The following is a 27972-nucleotide window of genomic DNA, read 5'->3' as shown; positions in this document are numbered from 1 at the left end:
CTGGAAGGATGCTATGAATTTTATCTCTAATGCCAACAATTTTATCAGTAAAGGATATATCACAATTCCGCTATATAATATTGAAAATAAAAGCATTGCTCAGTCTTGGGTTTGTTTTGTTTTGCTTATGGTCAGAATCCATTTGGAGTTATTTGTCTGCGTTTGCCACTAAGTTGTGGCAAGTGAAGTTTGTCACTCACAGTTGCCTCATATTCAGAGCAACTGAAAATGCAATGATTCCTGCAGCTATACACATATAATGTATTCCCTGTTAAAGTAAAATAAAATAAATAAATAAAAACAAGACACAAAGGGGATTTAAATATATTTATTGGACTCAACTAGTGATATTGAAATAATTAAAACAACTCTGGGCTCAGCACAAATGTTAATACACGTAAAGAAGGCCAGTCCATTCAGCAGATTGGTGAAGAAAGGGGTCAGTGTCTTTTTTTCGTCACCTGGCCATGATCACTGTGACACATGCACAGTCATACAGTCCGCTTGTATCTTTGCAAAAACCTAATCTGTCTTCCGTGTATTGTGGTTATTGTTCACTTTTAACCCGCATCATTGTATTAGATTGGGTAACTGTAGATGCGGTACTTTAAAGAAAGCCTTCTAGTTTTAAACAGAAAAAAAATAAATAAATAATAACTGACAAAATTAACTTTTGTTATTAACATTAAAAACTGAAGCACTAAAGTTAGAGTTGGAGGAATAACTGAGGTATATTCTATTATTTGCTAGCATAATCATGGACGCAACATGTTTAAAGATCATAATGTGAGCAGAATGTTTGCATTAAGGATGGATCAAAAAAATAAACCTCTTACCATAATTCTTATGGCATTACTGACCATCTGAACATCCATTCATGCTAATTCTAAAGCTGGACTAGCCCTTGGTTGACGTAAGGATTGGAAAATATTTATTTTCTAAAACTGTGTCCCATTTCATACTAAATACTAGCAGATTTGGGGTATGGCTGTGTTCACAAATGTGACACGATTATGTATTGTCAATTCATATAAGTAGAAGTGGTAGCACTTTACCTGGATATTTTAAGTTTATGCCACAGCTGCTGATACTGTGTTAAGCAGGTGAAGGTTTTAATCTTTCTTAATTTTGTGTCCATCTATGAAAATAGGTGAAAGATAAATTACACATGTACATAAATACATCAATCACAATCTACTAGTCATAGCATATACAGCACCAGTCAAAAGTTTAGAATCAAATCTATGAGGAAACACGTATGGAATTGTGTATCAGTAGGCAAAAAGTGTTGAACCAGAATATGTTTTCAATTTGGGCTCTTCAAAGTTTTCAACCTTCTGCTTTCTTGACAGCTTTGCACTCTTGGTATTTATTTATTTATTTTTTTCAATCAGCTTCACAAAGTAGTCATCTGCAGTTTATTTTCAATTAGCAGCTGTGCAGTTATTTATTTCTTCAGATTGCCAGTTCTCAGTTGAGATTTTTTGGGATGAGCCATGGAGTGAAGGCAAAGCAGCCAACAAGTGCTCAAGACCTGTGGAAGCTCCTTCAAGACTGCTGGAAAACCATTCCAAGTGACTACCTCATGAAGCTGACTAAGAGAAGGCCAACATTAGACACTGTGTAGTAAATACCATACCGTATGCAGTTAGTAAATAGGGCAGAATTGGGACAAAGTCATAGTTCTCACAAGATGAAATCTATGAAAATGCAACCACACATACTCTGATGATGTGATTATGATGTTCCATGTTAAAGAGTTGACACAGTTTGTACTGGATTGGAAATATGGCTTCTTTCGTGGCCAAAGGACCTGTATTTATACGTAGAGTAAACATAGACTTCATCCGGTTGGCTGGTGGAAGCAGGTTTGTGCTGACGACAACAATGCTCAAATGGAGAAAGCTTAGTAGGACATGTCATAGTGCTTCAATACAGGCATTATTCAAAAGTAACATGTAGAAATATATTTCAGTGTGAAGCTTTTTTCCCCATTGACTGGCTTGGACAAGCTCAAGCATAGCTCAACCACATAAAATATTTCTTTATCATAAAACTTTTTAAAAATCCATTCATACATCTTATGAACCATAAAATATTACAAATACACATTCTGCCTCAAATATTATATGTATAGCGCTGTGGTGATGCTTTAGTACTCGAGTTGTACTGGGCATTTTAAGTGTTAAAAACAAGCTTTCCATTATCTGACTGTTGGTGAGTTGTGTACTTTCTGTATTTGCACATTCAACACTATCTTTGGCAGTTTGTTTTCACTTTCAAAAGTGCAACTACTAAAAATTCCCCTTCATTCTGACTCGACAAGTTTCCATTAACTCTTAACTAATAGCTATTCTTAGCCTTCTATTCACTGTGCATCCATACACTGTGCCCATAGTACAGTATGATTTACTTTATCTACATAGTGGAGCATGCTCTACAGTCATATTATATTCTTACAAGATCAGCTTGGTTAGCTTTGCACAGCATTTCCTAAAATACTACAACTTTTTATTAAATCCATAATGTAATGATGTTAAATGAATTTTTTTTTTGTTTGTTTTGACTTTTTTTCTTTGAATAGGTATAATCCCTGTCCATATTGTCACAATGCGAATTTATTTTCAAGACAAGGCTTACTTCAAGCCACACTGAAAGCTAAATGCAAAAACAGTGAAACTAGTGAAATTAATGTTTAGTTTTAAATGTTTTAAAACTTAATCTTAAACGCATTAAGTGTAATAAAAAGGAGAAAGGAGTGGCAGTTGAACTCTAGGTATGTGTGCCTGTGTGTACATTTAACTAAAATGTAGATATTTGTACCTGACAACATTCACTTTTTACCTGTAAATGTGTGTGTGCATGTTTGTGTGTTCAGCGATCGAGGTTCAGAAGTAGGCTAGGCAGTGTTTTTAAGTCCATCTGTGGCAGCAACCAGAAACAGTAGAGCAGCAGCCACAGCAGCAGCAGCAGGTACAGTTCCCAGCTCTCATTCCATCTACACACACACGCCAGAGAAAAAGGTTAGCAGAGACACAAAACCTGAAGTTTGTCACCATTTCAGGTGCCATTGTGGTCTTTGTGACCACTGACAAGCCAAGAAAATAACATTGATCGTTTTGTGACAATTCAATGTTATGCTTGCACGAGGTGTTGACCTGGCCTCCAAATTCACTAGATCTCAAACTGATCAAGTATCTGTGGGATGATCCACAGAGGCCCAAGACCCCGACTAACAACATTCTGTTTCCAGACACCACAGGACACCCTCAGAAGGCCAATGTCCATTCTCTGATGAGTCACAACTGTTTTGGAGGCACAAGGGAGAACTATATAATAGAACAGCAGGTGAACATAATGTTATGCCTGATCTGTGTATATTCTTGATGAATTTATCTTGACTGACTGTAATCTTAAGGTGAGCTTTGCCAAAATCAATGTCAACAGATTTACTTTAACAAATACAATGTAGCTATAGATACGTTGTATTTGTTACAGTAATGGCAATGCACAATACTAATTATTGAGAAGACACCAAGAGAAAAAAATATATCATTAAGTTTTCACACTTCTCATTAATTGCATTCATTAAAAACACCATTCAGCACAGTGGCCAACGCTGAACACTTCACAGAAACGCAGGGCTGGCCTCTCAAGTTTCCATGATTAGGTGAGGTGAACAAAGGACCCGGTCACTACCTATTACCCATTACACACAACCTACTAATGTTCAGTAATTTCATTTGCTAAATTATTCTTGTCTGGACATATGTGTTACTTTGTTTTTTTTAACACCTACAGGGGCAGAAATTATTAGAAAGCTCTACCTACTAGTGACCTGACAGCACTGACATTATTTTTATCTTTTCTGATAGTCCTTTGTACATGGTATCACCAGCTTTCACTTGCTGGCTCAAGGTACCACCTTTTGGCTTTGTGATAATCTAATGAACTCCATTTAAAGCAAGATACGTAATTAAATCTCAAAACAAATAAGATAAAAACGTGTGCAGAAGAAGTTGGCTGAGTGGGCAACCATCAATGTGGCCCAGCCGGATCATGTTAAGAGAATTGTATGAAGGTCCTACAAATACCAGACCACCTTCAAATGTGTTCAAATGAGTCTTGGGTAAATTCACACCTGTATTTGAAAATCCCATGATAAAACCCCTCAGGACATAGCCAGACAAATATTTTAATCAGAAAAGATCAAGACTAATCCTTTTTAGTAATTGCAGACAAATCAAACAACAAATAACTAAAACAAGGAAGGAAATATTCTCACCCAAAATCAGAGTCATCATTGTCAGCTTTTCTGAAGGCAGCTCTCTGATTGTCCTGTGAAGGGTGGAAATGCCAAATGCTCACTGTCACCATGCAGGAGTAATTAGTACAATAATGTCTCCATAGAGGAGAAAATGTGCAACTCACCATGGATTCAGTGAGATGAGCCCCCTTTCTGTGACGGAGAACTGGAGGGATCTGGTTTTTATCTTGTCTGTTGTAACTTCTTGTGGCAATACTGAAAATACATAATCCATTGGTTTAGATAACAAGAGAAGGCAAGAAATATATTGGTAAAGCCATTATGAATACTCCATCTCAAGATCATTTAATTGCAATCTGAAAGTAACACTACAAACTCCCACAACAAACATTTACAGTACAAAAGTATGTTTGATTAACTTTCCCTAAAGTCATGAGATTTACAAGGCTAGTGTCCTTTTATACATTCAGCTAGAGTAACATTCACTTAAGAGTGACTTCATTTGATAGAAATATTGATTTGTACAGCTTTAAAATAAAAGTATTAGTTGATTTGGTGACACCTGTAGTGGCACTAGTCAGCTAGTTTTAAAAACACAATTTCTCCAGATATTTAAATAAATACTAAAGAAAAAATAGTAGCTATTATCTCTGTTTGCAGCACTTTAACCTTAGACTTTGAACCCACCAACGTTTAAATTGATGTCAAAGGTATAGGAAACACTTATTGTCTTCAATGCATGCAGAAAGTGAAATGCATGTGTCTTCTGTGTAAATAATATCCTCTGAATCCCCTGTACACAAGCGAGCAGACTGCATAGAACATCACCAATACACAGGGGCAACTACAGGATGTAAACAAATGACCTAATTCTTACAATTGAATATAAAACAAACTATAGTGTTTATTTCACACCAATTCGTATTTTATTATTAATTATTAATCCTCAATCCCTTTCTTTAAAATGCAGTGTTTCAATCCTCATATGGCTTAACTTGATTACCCTTAACAACCTACACAGAAAACTCTGCTTAGGACTTTTAAGGAAATATCTGAGTAAAGTCAAAGAGGCTGCCAGACCAGCACCATCCATTGCCATAACATTGGTTTCCCCCTGGGTAAAGTGCGTTTCTCAGTGTATAAGGGAGACGACTAAGAATAGAAACCCTACCACAAAGACTCATTATTTTCTCTTGCAGTGACTGCGTTCTGCTGCTCTGTCTCACAGAGATCACTGTTGTTTGTTAAAACATCACCACTCAAGGGTCCTTCAGGCAAAAAGCATTGCTTCTGGGATTCAGATGTGTTGTCAGTGTCTTGGTTGGTCTTACTAACCACCTGAAATGAATGAAACAAATAGTTTATCAGCTTAATAATGTACAAGAATAATTAAGTCAGAGTCCACAATGTCTTTGCTTTTATACCACTTGCAGAGAATGTGGCAATAATGTGCAAGACATGTCAAAAATACTACTTAATTGTAATTGCTGGATGGCAATTACTTCCCACTCTCAGGCAGAACCTTCAGTACAGTACACACTTGATATTGCTAACCACATTCATGTTTCATCATGATTCCCTTTCTGCTTTAAATATTCGAAATGGACATTTTGTAGGCTTTGTTGGAAGCATACTTTTTGGAAGACAAAACAGTAAATTGCCCTCTGATGCAGTGGATTGATAATCCCGTGCGAATGCACCACATGAAACACAAACGCAGGGGGTAATATTGCAATCATAGAATGTCCCAGGTGAAACAAGTCCTGTGCGGATACATTTTTCATCTCATGCACCCACTAGAGGCAGCTTGCACACAAGAAATTATCTCATGAGTTTTCCAAACTGAATTAATATTAAACTCAAATAAGTTTATATGCCATTGTAAGTTTGACATGTTTACCTTTAGTTTTTCATGTATTTGGTCAAAGTACTAACTGAAAAGCTGATCAAATAGTGGCACTAACATCAGGACCCCATGGAATATGTCTGAAAAAAATATCACACTACTACACTAATATTACTACCTTATTGCAAATTCCCACTCAAACTAAAAATATCAAATTCATTTGGATGCTTGAGAACATTCAGTGACATTTATTATGTTGTTGCCATTATTTGCTCAGTAAACTGAATCTGATACAGTACAAAATACAGTTATCCCTACTGTTTTGCCAATCAAAAATAGAAAAGGTCAAAACTACATGGAATGTTAAGATAATTGAATAAAAACTCACAATTAACTTATCCCGCTCTGGAAGCATATCGGCTTTATTGCTGAAGTCAGCAGCAGGCATGTTGAGTTGTTGGTCATCTGGCATAGTCTCTGAGGGTGGCGCTGGCAGGAGAGCAGACACACTCAAAACAGAAGGCCAGCGCTGCATTTCAGTGTCAGGTGGGTCTGTAAACATGGGCTCCTCTTTGTCAGGGTAGAACAGATCCATGGGTTCAATAAGGTCACCAATGAGATCTTCTGTACAAGAATGTCGACCAAAGTCTGCGTAAAACACATTCATGTTTGTGGACACACTAGCTGGTTCATTATTTGGAATCCCATTACCAACTAACTTATCGTCACTTGGATCTGGTGTGTTATAATGTGCATTTGTTTTCTCATTTTCAGAAGAGGTGTCCATCCGTGTGTCCTGGTGTCCATCAAATGGATGAGTTGAATCCAAGACCTCCTCAGTCATCACAAGTTCGGTTTCAGTATTTGTACAAGGTGACTGAGCAATCAAATCCTTTTCTGCCTGTGAGTCATCATGACATTCCTGTTTGGCCTGATTTATCTCCATGTTACATCTTGGCCCTGGCCCACATGTGTCTGCATTTGTTGATTGGCTGATGTTGTGCTCATTTTTCAAGTCTCGCATTTCTTCTGCTGTTGTTGGCTTAACATTTTCTAATACAAGACAGGAAGGAATTTCAACAGAAATGTTGTCATCTTCGCTGTAGACAGAGCTGGATTCATCTGAAGTTTGAGACCTGTTGACATCTGTGCTAGCTTGCTGACTTCCAAGCACTCTTTGCAGGTCTGGATCTTGGTACTCAGCAGGACCGTGTTCTTCTGGGCCACATATTCCCTCTTCATCCTGCTCTTCTGGCACACTGGAAATTGAAATCAAGGGAATATTCATACCAATGATTGGGTCCAGAGTAATTTTTGATGATCTCTCTTGGTTGATTGAATGTTCGTTTTCTAAGCCTTTGCTTTCTTGAGAATCGGGATCGTCACTTAAAAGCCTGTCACTTTCCTCACCTTGTGTTTCTACAGCCCCTTCATTATTTTCCTTTAATAACTCATTTCTCAAATCTTCTCTTTTGTTTTGTAAACTAGAATCTGTTTTCTGCCAATCAGTTTCTTCTTCAACCTCCTCAAAGTTATTTCTCGTTGTCAGACTTTGTGTTTGACCATTAATTTGATTATCATTGTCCATTGCAGCCCCGATGAAGTCCACAGACTGCTTTAAACATTCAAGATCCGTATCATTGCTCTTATTATTACTCTCTTCCACACTATTCTGCTTCAGAGCATCAGCAACAGAGCTGGGCGGTACATTTTCTTTTTGAAGCACAGTTGTATCTGTCAGTTCAAAGTCTACTTCTTTTATAATCTCGGTTTCACTCTGATCAGGTACCTGGTCAACTGCCAGGTTCTGATTGTGGATGGTCTCTTCCTCCTTTACTACTTCTGCTATCTTTTTCTCAGAACTCTCTTTGAGTTTGCCCTGTGTGCTCTCCAGTGAGCTTAGTGAGTAAATCCCTTCATCAATGGATGACTCAGTCATTGACTGCTCCTCAGGGGTTCTGTCCTCTATTAATGGAATGCATCCTTCATCAAAAGTAGTCACCTCCACAGGAGTGGCATGGTATATATCCCAGCCAGCCCCACTGTCACCCAAAGAACTATCACTTCGACTCTCACAATACCTATCGTGCATTAAACCAGTATCGCTTTGTATCCAGGAGTCTGGTGAGCTAATTGCAGAGTCACCAAGTAATGAGTCAGTGTTTACAGACTCAGTCACTGATGAGCCAGTTAGCGAGTGAGTATCAGACAGATGTGGGGAATCAGAGATCAAGTTGGGTAAGGCCTTGCTGGAAGGTTTATTAGGGTTTTCATGCACACTACTGGAGTCCATGTGGGGAGAATCTGCTAAAAAGTCTTCACTGGACCATGAGCGAGATGCAGCCACCCTGAAGGGTGGTGACATGATGCTTCTGTCTTCTGATATTGAGGAAATTAGGATTTTGGGTGGGAGTTTAGCACAGTCCCTCTGGAACATGTAGGACCGCTCCTTCACTCTGCTTCGGTGAACACCATTCCTTATGTAATCAAAATCACTCTCATGTAAGTTGAGTCGGCCCATAGAGATGCTTCGTTCAATCAGCTTGCAGGGCTCCTCTGGCTGTGGGAGGAACAGAGAAGTTATGTATTAACAGCCACTCTGAGATGTCAAACCTAATTTCAGATTTGCATTGTCCATGCACTGTAGGGTTCTTAGATTCTTACCTCCTGTATACCAGGGAAGTGCTCCAGGAACTGTGACACATACATCATGATGGATTGCTCATCTGGTGCATTAATAGTCACATCTGAACAGATAAAAATAACAACTGTTAGCACGTGTCATTTTATGCAAGTTTCTACATAAATCAATCTGCTTCAGATAAAGCAAACCGACAACAAAATAAATATGTGGCAACATTTTTCAAATGTGATGTGTCTATTGAACTGCATGTAAGGGAAGAAATAATAATAGTATCCATACATACATACATACATCCAGTACACATTAGTAATGAAAAATAATACTGGAATCCCTGTACCTTTTTGCCATTTAGTTGAACACTAAGCTTCAGCATTATTCGTCAGTTAGTTGAAGTACATATTGAAGCTACCACCAAACACTGTGCAAGAATAGGGAAGCAGAGACTGTATATCCCCTTTGTGTCCTAGGATTAGAGATGGCCCATTATCTATGAGTCACCTATTAAGGAATTGGTCACTGTGAGACACGAGTAAGTAAATGTATTTTGGATCAATCACAGGTGTTGGAGTTTGCATTACTGTGGCATGTTGATGTGATGTGTGATGTAATATCCAGGTTAGATGAGAATGTAGATTTTTTTTTTGTTACCCTCAGGTTCCAGAAGGCGTGGTATACCCAGGCTGTAGTGGGCTATCCTGAATGCATCCTCTAGATTCTCTCTGGCACTCCGAAGCAGGGCCTTCCTCATGTCTACCAGGCTAGGGTCAATGGACTTAATGACAGCTAGGAAGGCAAGACCACTTGTCCAGCTCTTCCCAAAGTCCTGCACTGCCACACCATATCTAAACCAAAACATATTCATTGGTCAGGGAGCCAGAAAGACCATCAAAATACTGAGACTGAAAGTACAAACATATACATTTTATAACTGATTTATAACAGAAAGATTTCATTTGGTCATGTGTATATTTACCCACAAACAGGATTTTTTATAAATCTCTGCATATTCACCAAAATCAACAAGATACTAAGAATCCATACATTTTGTCAGACTTCTAAGATTTAATGGCACACTCCTAATTAAGGCAGGCCCAACTCACTTGCGTGTTCGCTTCTGTACCCACTGCAGCAACTTTTTGATGGCCTTGCCTTGTTCTTGCATGGCCGTGGATGCTGACTGTCTTTCATCTGAAGGCGTGCTGCAGTAAGACACGTCGGAGTCGGAGCTGGTGGGGATGGACGACAAGCTGGAGGTGGAGGGGAACTGGCTCCTGATGTTCCCAGTCAGTTCCTTAATCTGCAAAGAGAGAGACAGCTGGATTACGTTCTTGTTCAGTCTTTTTCTGTTCTATACGTTTTTCCAGCAAAGTATTATGATCAACTTCTGAGTATCTGTAACAATACAGAACTCCTTAAATATTTACAGTACATACCCTGGGTGAATATGTGAAATGTGTGTCATTTGTGAGTGATTTACTTCTAATATAGCTTGAAATCTTTTGTGATAGATGTGATTGAAGCCCTTTTGTTTAGCCGGCAAAGTTTCCTGCTCCTGTAAATTCTTGGGTCATCTTGTATGAACTGCATGTCTGAGATCATCCTAAGGTTTCTCAATACATTTAGGCAATTAAACGTTTGACACTCTGGAACCTTCATTTTGCTGCTATAGCCACTGAAGTTTTGTCATGTTGGAAAGTCCAGGCTGATACATAAAAATCTTGCCATCAATGTTGACTCCATTCATTGAGACACTTAAGAATCTTTGGATACTGAGAGGATTAAATCCCATTGGAGATTTTCCTCTTGATTACTGGTGGGAAAAAACAAGCTATAAAAGCCATGGTTGCATCAAAACAACACATGTTAGAAAAAAAAATGGCTTTACCTGGAAAAACAAGATGATGTTCCAGATAAGTCCCAGTATAATGGAAGAGTTTCCATCTGCAACATCAACTGCATCGATACTGACCAACTTTACCTGAGGACATAAGTTACATATGGGTTGACAGTTCAGCCACTCATCAAGCAGTACAACAGACTAACTGAGATACTTACGTTTCTCTCCTCCAAGAAAGAGAGGACCTTGGCGATGTTGTTAAGTCTGAAAATACGATGGGAGGACTTCTTGAACCCATGGAGCTATAAGGTCATTGAGATTAAGAAACATACAATCAAATATTATAAATTCTGTTTACACTGCAACAACAACTACTTTTACCACTTCCACTGCTCCTTCCATTAGTGCCATAAGATCTGCTAATGTGTTTATTGTTTTAAATTGTGTTCCCCATGTTCACAAGAAAGCGCTGTATGAGTTGCCCTCTGCTGTGGTATTTATGTCTGTGTAAGTGGAAACGTACTAAATTCAGGAAATTTGTTTTCTTTCTCAGTTTTATAATACGTTTGAGGATACATACAGCCTCATTAATTTATTACGCTTTTGTGTCTCCATTAAGTACCCTGGTTGTTAACTTAATGAACTTCTGGATGCTAACTGTCACTTAGCTGCGGTGTTCTCGCAACTTCTTGGGTTACGCCAAGTATTTTGTGTAGACAAGCTCTCATGTTGTTTCTACAAGCTTACAAGTTCAATTTAAAATCAGCATATTATACACAATACTTTGTGATTACAAGTGTAACAATATCTGGCACTACAAGATGTTTGACAGACTGACCAGTTTGCAGCCAGAGAGTTCCTCCAGCAGGGCCATGAGGATGTGCCCATCCTGGATGTCCTGAAAAAGGTCATGGACTTCCATTGGTGGGTCACACTGAGGATTAAAAGAAGAAGGAAGGTCCCAAGAGTGGAGGTAAGACATAAGAGTACAAAACTCTCAATACTGATGCCATGACACAAATGTATTTTTCAGCACTTAACACGGCACCCAGTGTACTGTAGACGACAAACATGATCCTCCCATTTGAAAAATGTGGAGAAGTGTTAACAATTTGGCTTCTGTCTATTTGCACATTTTTGGCTTAAAAATGAAAACCAACAGACAGTATCAAAATATTCTATTATAATTCCTCTGTTCATAAATAAGTAAACAACACAATATTTGATATCCATTTCCCAATGTACATATGAAATGGATAAAATGTAGTGATAATGCATGTTTTGAACACATTTTGTACATTAATAATCAAAGTCACACCCACATCTCCATCAACTCTTGGCAAAATCCAGAGTGAACTATGTAAATATATGTTTGGAAATCAGCAGAGAATCACAGAGTAATCAACAGCATGACGGCATGAGATACCAAGGGGCATTTGTGAGCTTGTCAGAACATGGCAAACGTGTGAGCCGTAGCAGGGGGGTGGCGGGTGGGGGTGTAAATGACTGAAACTTTTCAAGATCACGGAAGACAAATGTATGATTGTCAATTAGTTGGTCAGACACATAGCCAAACAATGAGAAGAGAGACTCATTGTTGGAGAGAAAACAAAAGGCTCGATCAGACGCTCCTGACTCACCCTCTATCAGGAGATTGCTGCAAACAGAAGCAAAACAAAGGCTCTGGAGTTAAACTACAGAGGCTACATGAAGAAGTGAAATTTATAATTAGCTGTAGTATTTAAGGGACTTTAAGGTAAAATGCAAACTCTTTTTGAAGACTTTGCTGGTGGTTAATACTTTTTCATTAAACTGCAGTGTCAAATAAGATTTAATTAATTTGTTAGACAGCATGACAGCATGTAAGGACATCTCCTGTATGCACTAGAATCTCTACCCACAAGAGCATTTGGATGGCTAGATATAAAGAATACATAAAAAAAAAATAAAAATAAAAAAAAAATAATGAATTAATAACACTTTCACTAATTAAACTTTAATGCAGTGCACAGGCAGTTCCACACAGCCGCATGTATAATTCAGACAGGCTGTTGTTTATGCACACCACATCTCAGCTGCAGCGTCAAAACTCATATAGTAAGCACGGTCCTGTTATCTCAGCTTTATGACGGGCTGTGATAAAGACGGGGATAACCTGAGGTTTGGGTTTTTTTGCAATAAAAGAAATTGCCCTTTACCATCTATGTAGTAAATGTGAAGCTCAGTGAGCAGTTCTGCAATAACAGACCATGATTATGGCAGCACAGTCGGTAGAGCGAGTTGTCTACAGACCAGAGGGTTGGTGGTTGGTTCCCCTGTGGATCACATCAAAGTCTCCTTGAGCAAGACACTAACCCCTGAGCTGCTCCCAGTGCTTTACGCTGGTGAGCTAGTGTGAGTGTGCTTGTGTGAACCAGTGGGTAAATGCGTTTACCATTACTGTTTCTTTCTTGTGTCTTGTGGTTCAGTGAGAGAAAAACATGTATGGTAAGAAAAGTCGGGGAAAAAAAGAGACACAATGTTATTTAATCATTCAACAACAACCTGACTTATAAGGTTTTTGGGGGTTGCGGTCGCACATGGGTACAGGTAACTTCTTGATCTTGATTTCCTGATTTTTTTCAGTTGATTTGGATCTTTTTTTTGTCAGATTCTTTAATATAATCCAAATGGTTTCACCTCAGCCGTGGTGTCAAGCTTAACCACTTCCAAATAGACTTGCAACATGCGTGCAATTATTGCATAAGAAGAGTCTCACCCAGAAAATGAGCTCAATGCTTTCAGCACAGTAACACAAAATCTAACTTCGGCTATGAAAATATATTGTCAGCAGCCAGCAGTTGGTAATGCTGTGGACAAACCTTTTCTAAATGGAGGTTCATCCAGCGGGTGAAGGTCCTCTTCTGCACCATTTCTCTTTCAACTGCAACACACACAAAAAAAGAAAAAATAGTTTCAGTCATCAGGAAACTGAAGCCAGGTCCACAATAAAAAATTAATCAAGGAAGCAAGCAAGCATTGATTGAAGTCACGTTTTTATGACCTCTGGACTGAGGCATTTCAAAGATTTTAATTTTTATCTCTAAAATAGCCCACTCTGGTTAACTCTGCTCTGCACACAGTGTAGGAGATGAGCGCTATGGCTGCTGTAATAAAATGTGTCATCTTGAATGCTCCACAGTGACCTCATTCACAGTCACAGACACCTCGTCTTACAGTAAATGTCTCCATGGCCTCAGTAGAGTCATGTAGAAGGCTAAGCCTCTGAACTTATAAATGTGCACCATCACCGTAAACATGTGATGATCACAAGGAAACACCTCAAAGGCAGAGAAAGCTGGAGTTGGGTTTTTCAAGAGGTGATACTGGTGTTTTGATGCATGAAAATCTTTGTCACAGCAGAGATAGGGAGAAGGCAGAGTACAGAAGGTGGAGGAAAGCGTGAATAAAGAGAGGATGTTGTTTTTGTGGTTGATGTGTCTTTATGTGTGACTTCACTGATGTTTATCTAATGAAGTCTGTGTTGTTTTTTTACATTGTTGTCACCAACACTTAGAACGTAACTTTATGGTTTAATACATATGTGAATATGACATAAAAAATATACATGTGACTGGCAGCACAAACATTATTTTATTAAAAGTATTTACACGAGTAAACAAATAAACATTTGAAAAGAGGAGGAGAACATGTCAGAGCTGTAACAGGTCACCAGACGAAAACCACTATGAAATTTTTGTCTTGAGCTTACTAATGTTATTACATTGTGGCAATCCTACAGTAATTTGATAATAAGTTTGGGTGATTCATTCAGGATACAAGGAAACATCTAAGTCTTGTTTTTCTCCCCTGCCAGCTACCAGCAAGCTTTTTAAAGTCAGTCAACATTCTGTCTTCTCTCTACTTGTAACATCAACAAATATAATCACCACCAAACTTCCTATGTTCATTTTAATTTAAATAGAGAATGTTTAGTCTTTTATGTGTAGTGTTATCACATTTCCATGTAAACCAGGGGCTTGAGGTGCCAAACATTAGACTTCATATCCCCAGTTTGCAGGACAGGACAGGTACCAGCTCTCCATCTCCCTCTCTCTCTCCAGCTCTTTACTGCTGCTGTCTAATAAAGTCTAAACACTGCCTCCGCAATATGAAAGACAAAAATGTACAAAGAGACAAAGTTAGGGAACTAAGTGAGTGAGTGAACCATGAGTTTGTGTCACTTCATAGCAGAGAACTTTACCATACACTATTGCATCCTGTAGACTATATGAGAAATTATGTGTACAACTGTTGATTTTATGTGACACCAGTGAATAGTGTCTTTTTAGGCTACATGTGAGGGAATTTGTGCATGTTCAGAAGATACATTTGTGTTCTTTTATATGCATATTTTCTCTACTTGAGATCACCCAGCCTGACAAACAAAGGCACTGAGACTATAATACATATCTTTGTTCCATAATTCCTGCTAATTACACATTGAAGCCATTTCCTGAGATACAGGTACAACTAGACCAGCAACATTATCATCTTCTTATGTCTTATCTATAGTAAAGCTAACCGTTCAAAATTCCCTACTGTTTAAAATGTGTGAGTTTTTCAAGTTGAAAAGGCCATAACAATCAGAGGAACATAAATGGGATTTATGCATAGTTACCAAACATGTTGTTTATTCTTTTCCTCTTTGCATCGAAGTTCAGGTTTGTCAAGCATAAACCTTTTCGGAATTAGAAGCCAGTGCCAGAGTGAACGAAACGAAATTCATTTGCTTGCCATGCAAACAGAGGCGGTTCGGTATACTGAATCCACTTCATTTTTTTATTTTTGACTGCAGCATGTTGTATTGTATGTACTGTATGTTGCGTGAAGGCCAGTCCTATGTTTTGTGTGAGAACTTAGGTCTGCGCTTGCTCAGACCCAGCGTTGTTTGTGGGCTTTGTGTGGTGGTGGACTGAACAGTAACAGCAACAAAGTCACACACGACATCTTATCACTGTGGAGTTTTATTTGTTTACAACTTAATGGCTCTGATTGATTGTAGGACTATCCAAACGTGTGCTGATTTTTGTCTGCATTGGTTAAAACACTTTCCATAATGAAATACAAATGGTTGATAACCATAACCACCCTAAGTCTGGCTGGATCAAGCTGCTTATATTGCAGCTTTATATCTGTAAAGCTTGATGGTCAATGACTGAGTCTGTGGGATTTTGTGGCATCAGTGTCCCTTTGTTCTGTGTATCCTTCCCAAAGCACATAAAAACTGTCTTGTATTTTTACAGTGCACGCACAACAAGCAGGCCAACAAAGTGACCTTTCTTTCCACATTGTAAAAAAAAAGAAAAAAAAAGAAAAAAAAAGAAGCAGGATGGAGCATTTTCAGAGTAGAGCAAAGCCAGACAAATGCTAGGAAACGTAATGACAGCTATGGTAACCACTACACACAAAACATAACAGTCAGTGACTGCCAGAGTTCCCAACCTCCATTCAAGACTTTACACAGCTTCACCTTTGTTAATCCCAGGATTCAATTTTAACAACAGACTATTATGCTAATGAGAAGCTGGGAGGTGGTATCCTTCTATGTAGCTTAGACTTGTACGTTAAGTTGATGCAGAAGCTACGGCAACCACACGCAGACTCTGCACAGACCCTAGCACTGGAACTAACATGCACCTCCCCCAAATTGTAACATGAAATGGTGTCAAAGAGTTGCTGCTGATCTGCTGCTCAAATGCTCATTGACATTGATGACACCTGTTAAAAAGTTAACACCTTTAGACCATAGTGCTGTTTAATTAACTGAGCTTCCCTGTCATAGGCTATATAAAGATGGATGGTGGAACAGCTCCTCAAAAGTGAATGCAAAGTAACTGAGTGCTCCCCCTGGTGACTGGCTGCGGTATAAATCCTAAGCTCCACCCCTTTCATGTTGTGAACAGGACATGAGCAAAACTAAAATACTGAAGTACACATCAAATACATTTTTTTATAACACTGATGCATGCTTACAGATTCACATTTTTATGAAAAGTTTAGTTTAACTTAATTATTTGATGCTATGCAAACAGGATGTGACATCATGATGATTACAAGTTGCCATGCCAACCACTCCTTGAAGGTCAGAGTAGGAAACAATAAATTAATAAATAAGTTCAGTGTATAACCCATGGGAAACTAGCATCAATTTGGCTAATGCAAGGAAGTGATGATGTGTTGTTCATATTTATATACAGTCTACAGTTAAAGCTCAGCAGTTGAGAGCACTTGCATACACACACATATTCAACATACGCTCTCAATGACATGTTAAACTAGTAACCCAGTTAACCACTATTTTACTTCAAGCCTTACAGATGTGTTGCTGGCTGGTACTCCTGTGTGACATATTCCTCACATGGACTATGTACATGGACTGTAGGACTCATGACCTCATATGCACACTCTTACACAGACACAGACACACACACACACACACACACACACCCTCACGTGCACAGGCCCAGTCAGACTGTGGGTTTCACAGTTTATCTCGGAGGTTTTTAACTGGGAGTCATGAGCAGCCTCATCTTCATTTGTGTTGAGTATGCACATAATACCCTGTTGAGTGGCGCTACTGGTCTGCCATCATTCCATTTGCCCCTCCCCCACTCACACACACACTATTCATTTAACATTTCCTGTTTGAATTGGTTGTACTCACGTCTCCTGTCATTTCAGACACTTCATTTCCTGCACTCATGTGTTTCTGTGCCAGATTGTCATTGTCCTTTGTGTCAAGCATTCCAGCCTTAGTTTCAAAATGACTATCTACCAGGGTGTTCATTTTGTAACTGTTTTCTGGCCTTTTCATCAACCTGCCCAGTCTTCATGGCCTCCTGCAACTGTCCAGTCCTAACTGGATGAACAATTCTCCTAACTGCCCATGGATCCTCTTATACTCTCAAACTGTAAGAAGCGAGAAGGTCTGGTTTCGAGTCCAGTTCGGGCCTTTCTGGGTGGAGTTTGCATGTTCTCCCTCTCCCTTAACTCGCCGGAGTTCTCATCAGGTACTCCGGCTTCCTCCCACCTCCATAGACATGCTCGTTAGGCTAATTGGTGACTCTAAATTGACCCTAGGTGTTAGTGTTAAAGGGCGTGAGTGTGAATGGTCTGTGGTAGCCCTGCGGCTGGGACCTGTCCCCGTAAAATCTCTGTGGGCCATAAAGACCACATCTTCCACTGCAGAGTTGCAGTCGAAAGGGATGGTGCGTCAGACATTGAGTAAAAGTAGCATAGAACAGGGACATAGAGGGTAGTATTATGTTAACATGGCAGGGATTAACCAGAGATGAACTGTGACTGTCACAGTAAAGCTTTAATATTTCATAATAACAGTTCACCGAAGGGTCAAGCATCTCCCCAAAAAACAAAAGGCAAGAGCAGATGAATTAGTGGGGAAAATGGGAAAAATTATTAGTATGACTTCAGATTATATTTTCACAATAAGGTAATGTGGTGGCATTACTCACAAAGCAAAGTATTGAAATATGACAAGCCACATGCACTGCGACACATATAGGACCATCATGGTAGATCCATCATGGAGCAAGGCCAATGCGCACCAGTTATGTCTCACAGAGCCCTACAGAGGAATGATACAGAGATACCTCTGAAGCATTTCTTTATAGATGCTCAGCATGAACAGGACCTCTCCCTGTAGTCAAGTCAGCATATTTGTGTAACCACAGATCAGTGGCTGGAGAAAAATGCCTGCCCTTGTGTCATTGCCCCCAAAATCAAATTATGTCTGCTTAGCACAGTGTCACCACTGAAACTGCATGTGTCTTGTTTATGCACTATAACCATTTTGAAAGCACTTTAATCAGTATCATCAGCACTATCAACCTCGTTTAAGCACACAAATGAGAAATATCCATAGATTAAACAGCTACAAAGAAAGTGAACTGCACTGAGTATATCACCACTGAATTGGTTAGGTGATCAAAAGATACAAGACAGAATGTTGTATGTGCCACATACAACGAAATTACTTCTTCTTGCAAAGACCACAAACATTAACATATAAACCCTCCTACCCTGAACCCACATGTAAATTCCACATCCACATATCCTTACACTCCCTGTCTCACCCATGCACACACACACACACACACACACACACACACACACACACACACACACACACACACACACACACACACACACACAACACACAATTCACTTGTCACAAACAAAAAGTGCTATGATGTTCAGTCTAAAGTGACATTTAAGATCTTCACTAAATGACAAATGATTGCACAAATATGGCATCCAATATCAGATAAAAGCTCCTGTAGCAGCAGCAACAGTTCACTTTCAAAGTAGGTTTGGGGAGACAATATGTTAATGCTTTATTATATTACCTTAGTGCTGTAAGACTGCAACCCCATCAGATGCTTTATTTTTCCTTCAGAAGACATCACATATGCGCTATTAATTGTTCATACTATGTCTGTAACTAAATATACATGTGCAAAAACTTTAGGTATGGTACAGATGAGGACAGCCTCCCCTTAGTGCTGTAGATTCTCTAGTTAATAACACTGCAGCCTCTGTGCATGAAAGAGAGGAGACTAGCTCCTTTATACAATTCATGAATGCACACTAAAGCAAACGTCAAAAGAACTGGAAAGAAAGTGCCTTTACACTTATTTAGAAGAAGTAAAAACAATTCTTCTGTAGGATTATTCATCATTATATAAAAATAATCATTAAGAGCAGAAAAACTGCTTCCTTTAACCACTACAGGTTCAGCCACATATTCCTCTAGCTCTCAGTATTAACAACTGTTGTTGTTTTGTTTTATTGATGGAGATTACTGGAGTAAGAATTAATCACACCTCCCCCCAACATGTTCCATCAGGTACAGTAGATTTAAAGATATTTGTAAGACCTTATCAATGCATTTTGAGTCCTAAATTACATGATAACTTCAACTACTTCATCTAAACCACCAACATGTCTTTTAGACCTCATCCCAAGAAGATGGTTAAGGAAGTTTTACACTTAATTAGCATAACATAAATATTAGATCTGATCAGTAATAGTAAAACCAAAGTAATAGAGGCTTTTAGGGTTGATGAAGTTAAACCTTCTTCTGAAAAAAAAAAAACAACCTACTCTCCAAGAGGCTTAACACCATTAAAGGAGGAATGGTTTGTTAGACCACAGCAGAGAAAGAGCACAGGTTCGAGTTATGGACAAATGCATCACCATTCACTAGCAAAACTGTCCCTGCAAATGTATAATTAAGTCAAGCTCTGATTTAAAATCAAATCACCAGACAGAAAGAGCCGACCCTCAGTCTGTTCCCTCTCATTTCTCTAATTGATCAATACGCTGCTTCCTCGATTTAAAAGCAATGGTCTTGGTTAATTGCAAGTCAGTCAGTCAGAGTGTGCAACTGTGCCAGCATTTCAGCATGTTATATGTGAGGGATGCCAACCAGAAACCAAGGCTGGACAAGCAGTTAAAGAAAAAATATGTATGACTAAACATATGAAAACACTAAAGTTTCAGAAAAAAAAATGAAAGCATTGAGCTCGAAAGGGAGATTTTCAGTAGGTGCCTACAGATATAAGACATAAGCAAGGAGGGCATCAAAGTGGAAACGAAATGAAATATCAGGTGAGTGCCAGAATAATCCCTAAGTGACCTCGTAAGTGTTTTTCTGGGGACCTTTTACCTGTACAGTGAAAGCCCCCAGGGGATACAGGTCAACCTGAGAGCATCGTCTCTTGGAAACACCGAATGGTGACAAACAGGCCTCCATCATCATAACCCTTTAACTCTTTAGAGGCAACTCTGCTTCAGTGTTTGTGCATGCCAGGCCATTACTCAGACTCCGTGGAACCACCTGTAGCTCATAAAAACCAGGCATTCCAGACCAATCCTAGCATGCAGACAAAGGGTGAGCTGACATCACCACTGGACAAGGATTATTTTACAATATAACTGTTGACCTTTTCAAAAGAACATTTTTTAAATTATTTTTTTTTTTTAAGTAGGAAATAGGCATGGCTTTATAAAAACACTTGCCATGTAATTACTTGGTAAAAGTAATGGGAGTGAGTTAAGGCTGCAGTGTGTGGGAGGAAAACAGGACAAAATTCTCAACAAATGTCAACGAAAGACGAGATGTTTGACAATTTGACAAATATGAACTGTGAAAAATAATGAAATCAATTCCCCATCTTTCTGTAACACCAAGCGTCAAGCAGTGTTTAAATCAAGACTATATTTAATGTAGTGAGTATAAAATGTGTGTTCAAATGTCAAACAGATATTTGATGCTGTGCCTCATGAAAAATGCACAATATGCAAGAAATGCAAGAAAGAAATGATCAACTAAATAGAACTTTGCTTTTGTTGGGAACTGGGAAGGCCAAAGCTCTGTGCCACCCACCTTGGTCCTAAATGTAGGGGGACTGGGCAAACGTTCAAGAATGCCACATTCTCCTCCATGTGAGTTCCAGGGGCTTTCTCACTGTCTTTGCTCTCACTGGTATGGGCAGATGCTTTAAAACATTTCGTGCAGTGCGGTATACACCAGTCAGCCACAACATTAAAACCACTGACAGGTGAAGTAAATAATATTGACCATTTTGTGACAAGATACAAGATTCAAGATGACTTTACTGATCCCCACATTGAAATTGTTTTGTCTCAGGATAACAAAGAACATATACGTGAACAGACATAGACATAGGAATAAGAGTCAAAATGAAAATAAAATTAGGTAAAATAAAAATAATCTTAATAAAAAATTGAAAAAGAATGAGGTAGAAGTAAGAATTACAAAATAAATATTCAATTCAATATTCCGCTTGGAAACTTTTGGACCTGACATTGATTCTTATTCATGTTACTTAAACTGTGTCCAGCAGAGATGATCTTACACATTGACATTACACATAGATGGTGTAGTTGATCTACACTACCTAACCAATCAGAAACCCACAGTGTAACTGGAATATTATGATGTCAGCTACAATCTAGTGTATCACCATGATATATTTGTTATATCAAATATTTAATTCTAGTTCTGTTTTATTGCAGTGTTTGAGCTCACACCAGTTACGTGAATTGTACTCAGAGAAACCTGCATCCCAATGAGGTGGGTGGCAGTGTGTGGATGCACATGTGAGCAGAAGAGAGAGGGCTGTGTGGGATGTGTGATATTAAAATGTTCGGCTCAGGGAGTTCAGTGCTGCAATGCACAGAGAACTGCTCTCTCCCTTTGGCTCTTTCTCTCTCTCTCTCTCTCCTTGTCTCGTCACATGTTATGTAACAGCCTCCAGGCCGTTGTTTTAAAGTGCTAGTTGCTCTCTCTGTTTTATGCAAAGAAACAGCCACTCATCAGAAGCTCATTTGTTAGTATTACAGGGAAAAGGGACAAAACCAAATGCCCCCTTGCATGGAAAAAACTCTGTTTAGTGGCAAGGAGGAATGTCGTTGCAACACGTATTAGGAACCTGCAGCCTTCTAATTAGAGCACATTCTCCACTAGTGAAGGCGGAGGTTGCCAGCGCTATGAGTTGAGAACATCATAACACAGAGTGTCTCAGTCTAATATAGAGCTGCATCAAACTTTCTATCAGTCATCTTTTTTGATTAGTTGACCGATCTCTCAATTCTTTTTTCAATTAATCTGTCTGCCGAGGTAGTCAATCAATAAACTGAAAAAACTCTTAAACGTACAGTATGTTAATGTGATCTATGACTAAAGAACCATCACCACAGAAGTTCCTCTGGGTGGTAAATGAGTCAGCAGCAGCTTTTTGAACCAATCAGAGCTCTGTACGAGAGTTGTTTTTGAGTAAATGCTGCATGCAACATGTCATTTTCTTCTGATTTTATAAAAATCATTATAGGATTCAACCAACACAGCTGACACAACCAACACATTTTTTTCAAAACTTAAAAACCTGCAGGTGAACCCAATAACTTTTTTTTTTTTTTTTTTTTTTTTTTTATTAACTGTGTGCCAACTTTGATTACTTCACTCTAAATACAACTTAGAGTGAATCTGTGTGATAGATTGTGTGATATAAACTTCAGTGTCTTGGCTTTCAAAAGAGACCAAGATCATGAACAGCATTCAATTTACTTGAATGTTAATAATATGTTAATATGCATTTTTTTGCAAAAAGACTGGAATGATAAGAGGTTAACATGGACACCTACGGCTAATTTAGGATCAACCCAGCACATGGTTGTCTATGTGAGGAAAAAGTGGAAGAACATGTAAACTATGCATAGAATGAGCTGGGCCACAGGTTAGAACCTAGAACCTTCATACTGTGCTGCTAACCACTGCTACAGGTTGCTTGGGCGACGTAAAGCATAACATTAATGTGAATGTGCGTAGTTTTGTAGATTTGTGTGTGTACCAGAATGCCATCTTGTTGTTATACAGTCAGAAAGCCAGACGATTTTGGTGGATCATCTCCATCGAGGTGCTCGCTCATTGCAAGAATGCAACACTACTGATTTCCAGAATTGATTCGATTCTAAATCACAGTCCTATTCAGAGTCCTGATTCAATTCAATTCAATTCATTTAGAGCATAGATGCCCAACAATACATGATTGACTGGTGAAAGTAGTGAGTGTAGATCGCATGCCATTGAAAAAAATGTTTTCATTGTCAGTCTCTCCTTTGCACCCCAGAACGAAACAGCAAGACAAACTTTCATCATGTGGCTTTGCTTTTGTCCAGCTCAGAATACTTTTTTTTAATCCAATCAGCTTTTAGGCCAGTCAATACTCTTTTTCTTTTTTCTTTTCAGTCATGTCCTAGATCTCCCTCACACATGGACTAATCTTGTTAGCATCATCCAAGAAGAACTTAGCAAGAACAAGAAGAGAGGCATGCATTGAGCGACTTAATTTCTTCTATCTCGCAGGTGGTGTCCAGGGAAAGAGGAGCAAACATCACTTCCTAATTTCCTTCTCCATTATTTGCAAGGGAAAAGAGATACAGTTCAGCTCTGATGGTCCCTGCTATGTAGCAGAAGCTGCATCTTATATGTGTCCAGTGACAGTACTGGTGGATGATGCTCATTGAGAACCATGGAAGGCCATAAGAGGGTCATCAAGAAAAAAGCAAGTTCTGCAAACCCATGGGGGTTTCCCACTTGGTTAGCATAAGGAATACAGCCTTATTACTAGGACTGAGGTGAGTGCAACCATGAGACCCAAGTGCAATAAAATAGTATTTAAAGTTTAATGAACCTATTTTTTTCTGTTAAACTGGGGTTTCCTGTCAGCTACATCCAATCATCCAATCAAATTGTGGGTTGTATAGCCAAAGAGCAATACAACTAGATATACAAGATATAAAATAACCAAATTTGTTGTTAGTGAAATGTTCCAGTACTTTTTTTATGTGTTTTCTTTTGCATCTGACCTCTGAGTCAAGGCTGTGTTGCAACTCACATTTACAGGGTTTCCAGGGCAACAGTTGCTCAAAGGACGCAATAAGATACACAGTTAAATGCAATCTACCTCTGTGTGTTGTCTCTGGCACAATGTGGAAGGACCATGTTATCCATCTTTATCCAGTGCCTCTCATGTTTCATATCCATTATTATGAAGAAAGGCTTTATCACATCCTGTCTCGGTGATGAAGCACAGATTTGATCTTCTATATAAGGTGTAAATACTGAAGTCAAGACTGTAACTTTTGAAACAAATAATAGCATGTTCTTTATCTCAACAGGTGAAAAAATAACTGCATAAGCAGCAGATCACTACTTAAACTCACTGCTCTATACTATATATACAAACAATGTTAAGATGGAAACTATTGTTAACTAGTCAGTCAGTTACTTTAACTAATTTGGTTCTTCTGTTACATCTGTTAGAGTATCTTGTGGCATTTAACATTAAACCATGAACCATCAAGTTACATATTCACACATTAATATGTGAAAAGTATCTTACTTCACCAACTTTGTTAAAGTAGTTAAAGCTGCTCTAGAGCATGGGGAGAAAATCAACCATCTCTACAGTTCTGTTCAGTTCAATAGACTTCAATAGACAAATTATATTATTTCTATTGTTGGGCATTAAGCAGCATTTAATATGCTCTATACATACATACATACATACATACATACATACATACATACATACATATACTGTATAAATATATAGAACATCTATGAGACTCCAGTTGGACTGTAAAATACATGCTACTTTTGCTCTATCTTTTCAGGATGTTTAAATAGGCCCTTCCTGTAGTGTTAGACATGTAAGGTTTAAGATTTTTGAGTTGGTGTTCTGGCACTAAAAACATGTTTCAACTCAATTCAATGACATTATACAGGAAATTTGCAATTTGCAGATAACATTCTTCTAATGCTAACAGTGACATTTCTAGGTGCTATGAGTCGTACCATGAGCAGTGACTAGCAGCTGTGATATTTCCATCTGAGCATGATGTTCTAGTATTCTATGCCAGCACATAACAAGATGTGATGGTTTGAATGGATCGGAACAGGTCAAGTTCCTGTCTGTCTCAGACACAAGGGTGAAGAGGGATAGAGCAACAGAGCAAAACAAAGCTTTCTTTCTCACCACACTCACTACATTAATTACTGCCAATTGCTGTTAGTCTGCTCCTCTAATCTTCACAATCAAGTCCTGTGTGACAATCTGGCAATACTTCTACTGTATTAAATATTTCCTCCCTTTACTGGTTCCCTGCAGTGCACATAGCATAACACAGAGGCAGACACAATAAAATTAGACCAATCAAATGCCACACAGGGATATTTTGTGTTATAACTTCAGATTCTTCAAGGTCATTCATTAATGGCCATTTCAAGTCAAATGTAAACATGCATAGAAATATTTTAATAAAACGGCTTTAATTCATACCACCATGCTTGGACTTCTGCCCCATTTACCAGATTAATGTGTAGCAGAAGGACTTTGTAAGTACACCCGTCAATGAGAAAACTGTAGCATAAGTCCTCTGTAAACATTTTGAAAAAAAATGACATGAGGGGTAGAGATAAAAAGCTGTTAAAGCAACACAGATCAGCTGAGAAGTTGACCTTGAGTTTAGAATACACAGATGGATGTAAAGTAATAAAAACTCTCCACTCAAGTGATGTAACTCACTTTTCCAGGTTCACTTTGTTGTTACAGACTCTTGTCTTTGTAAATGTATAACGGTCAGAGATTTCCAGCAGCCACTGTGAAATTTAAAAACTGAAAATGTTTGGTAATTTTACTGATCTCTATGAATGCTTAAAACTACACATTAACTCCTCATTATTGTGTCCTAATGAAATCCACTGCAGAATAGGCAGATTTTCACACTCACAGATGTTAAACGTGGCCAGAATGTAGGAGGAGGCTTGTGTGTGAGGATCTTTCCTGTCACAGACCATCACCAACCAGTTTGATCAGCACATTATATCCAACTATGACTGGAAGCGTAAGGATCGCCCCTGGAGACTGTTAGAGGTTGTGATAACCAAATTATCATTTGGGAATACCACAAGAAACGTGTATGAAGTGAACTAAACCACTGCACAGAGGTATTCAGTAGCCAATTTCTCCTTTACCACTGCTAGACGCAGGTTTCCTTTTGAATGGAATCCAATCACACTAGAATTCCACGACAAAAGTTAAAATAAATAAATAAATAAATGATACGGTTATATCTGCCACTATTTGTATTCTGGCAAATGTATCACCAGTCCTATGTTTGTGTTGTGGTGGGAGTCTAACAGACATGCAGTTATCTTAGCTTAGCTTTTGAAGCCTCACCCACACCAGAGAAAAATTGTCAAGATCCCTCATCCTCTGCTACTTACATTCTTGCCATTCATATTTGAACTGGCTTGACAACTTCATAGAGGTTAAATGCGCTAAGGGCCATGGTTTGCGTGGAAATGGCGGCGTTTTAAATCTGATATCAATCTTTGGGATCAAATTGCAACGCTGTCTGACAACCCAGCTATGTGCTGGAAGATTCTGACAATTTCAGTGGTTTTTGAAAGATTTGGAAACCAAATCTGGGAAATCTGGGAAACTGAAGTCTGGGATATTTTCATTGTGCTGCTGACACAAACAGAAAACACACTCAACACTTTTGCCCAAATTAAACTACATACATTATAAATGATCAACTAATCAATGAAAAAAAATGACCGCAATCATAAGTCTGTAAGATTTTAGAAACTCTGGGTGCTTCAAAAGCAAACTCCACAAACTCAAAAGCTCTTACAACTGGTTTTAAACTGATATATGTGAATCAAAGCGAAACAAAAAAAAAAGAAAAGAAAATCTAAGCAAGGTGCTTTCAAATTCACAGGTACTATTGGCAACCGAAGCAGGTGTTGCAGAGAGTGCCTCCCAGGAACAAAACTCCCTGTTTACTCACTGCCTTATTCTTATTCTATCCTATTCTCACTGCGTTCACTAAATCAAATAAATAACTGCATTTCCACCACAGCCCAGGAAGAGTGTGTCCTGTGCGCTACGATTGCAGTGAGCTGAGGACAGACTGTGGGGAAAAGTGAGATGAAAGTAGATTTTTGATCTGTTTGAGCAAATCTGCCACTAATCTTAAATTCCCCGGACGAGCGAACCTCACTGCATAAGACGCAGTTTGCACGGAGGTGGTGAGTGCGTGGCCAGGCCACTCACCCCGCTCTCAGTTCCCCGTGTTATCAAACACCAGGCAAATCTCTTTAGCCCATAGGGATGCTCCTACCTTGCAGGTTCTGCACTCGGATGTCGCTGATCTGTCCTATAAATTCCTCCCGCTCGAACCAGTCTTCCCACTCGTGTCCGGCCATCTGGAAACGCGGAGAGTGGTGCAGGGATCAACACCGAGAAAGCTGCAGCGGGCAGCCTGCCTGTCTATTGTCCAGTCGGTCGAGAGGGATCCATGCTAGTCGAGCCGCTCAAATGGAAACAACAGAAGGTTTTCACTCAGTGAACGGGCATTGCTGCTGGATTACACACGTTTATTTATGTGTTTTTTTTCCACGCCACAGTGCAGCGCTGAGGGCGATGGTGTTCTGAGCGAGGATCCCACAGAGATGAGTGGAAGGAGAGGGGCAAAAAAGCTGCAGCACCTGGTTGGTATTTCCGAGGTGGGACGGAGCTGATCCAATGCACGCCTTCTCTCTCTCTCTCTCTCTCTCTCTCTCTCTCTCTCTCTCTCTCTCTCTCTCTTTCTCTCTCTCTCCCACCATCCCACACTCACGCAGTTTGTCCTAACAAGGCAAATGTTGTGGTATTTATACTCCAGTAGTGTTTGTGTCTTCTCCTAATCTTATTTTATTTAGTTAGCTTTACAATGCCTTA

General features: G+C 39.0%; 1 protein-coding gene across 2 annotated transcripts; it reads right to left on the bottom strand.

Moving 5' to 3' along the window:
• Positions 1-625: 625 nt before the first annotated feature.
• Positions 626-27772, bottom strand: clmna (calmin a). Of its 2 annotated transcripts, XM_047611265.1 has the most exons (13): positions 27374-27771; positions 13456-13517; positions 11433-11528; positions 10813-10896; positions 10643-10735; positions 9858-10054; positions 9406-9599; positions 8778-8860; positions 6502-8673; positions 5439-5605; positions 4432-4522; positions 4286-4338; positions 626-2998 (listed from the first exon to the last, which is right to left on the bottom strand). In XM_047611265.1, the coding sequence occupies exons 1-13, from the start codon at positions 27456-27458 to the stop codon at positions 2875-2877; spliced, it is 3501 nt and encodes a 1166-aa protein (XP_047467221.1). In that variant the 5' UTR covers positions 27459-27771; the 3' UTR covers positions 626-2874. The 2 variants fall into 2 exon arrangements, 1 of the variants encoding a protein (XP_047467221.1); XR_007114667.1 differs by lacking the exon at positions 5439-5605 and having other exon boundaries at positions 2899-2998; positions 27374-27772.
• Positions 27773-27972: the final 200 nt, after the last annotated feature.

The sequence above is a fragment of the Mugil cephalus genome, chromosome 17, assembly GCF_022458985.1.
Source record: "Mugil cephalus isolate CIBA_MC_2020 chromosome 17, CIBA_Mcephalus_1.1, whole genome shotgun sequence".
NCBI classification, from domain to species: Eukaryota; Metazoa; Chordata; class Actinopteri; order Mugiliformes; family Mugilidae; genus Mugil; species Mugil cephalus.
This window is presented reverse-complemented; position numbering and strand designations above follow the sequence as displayed.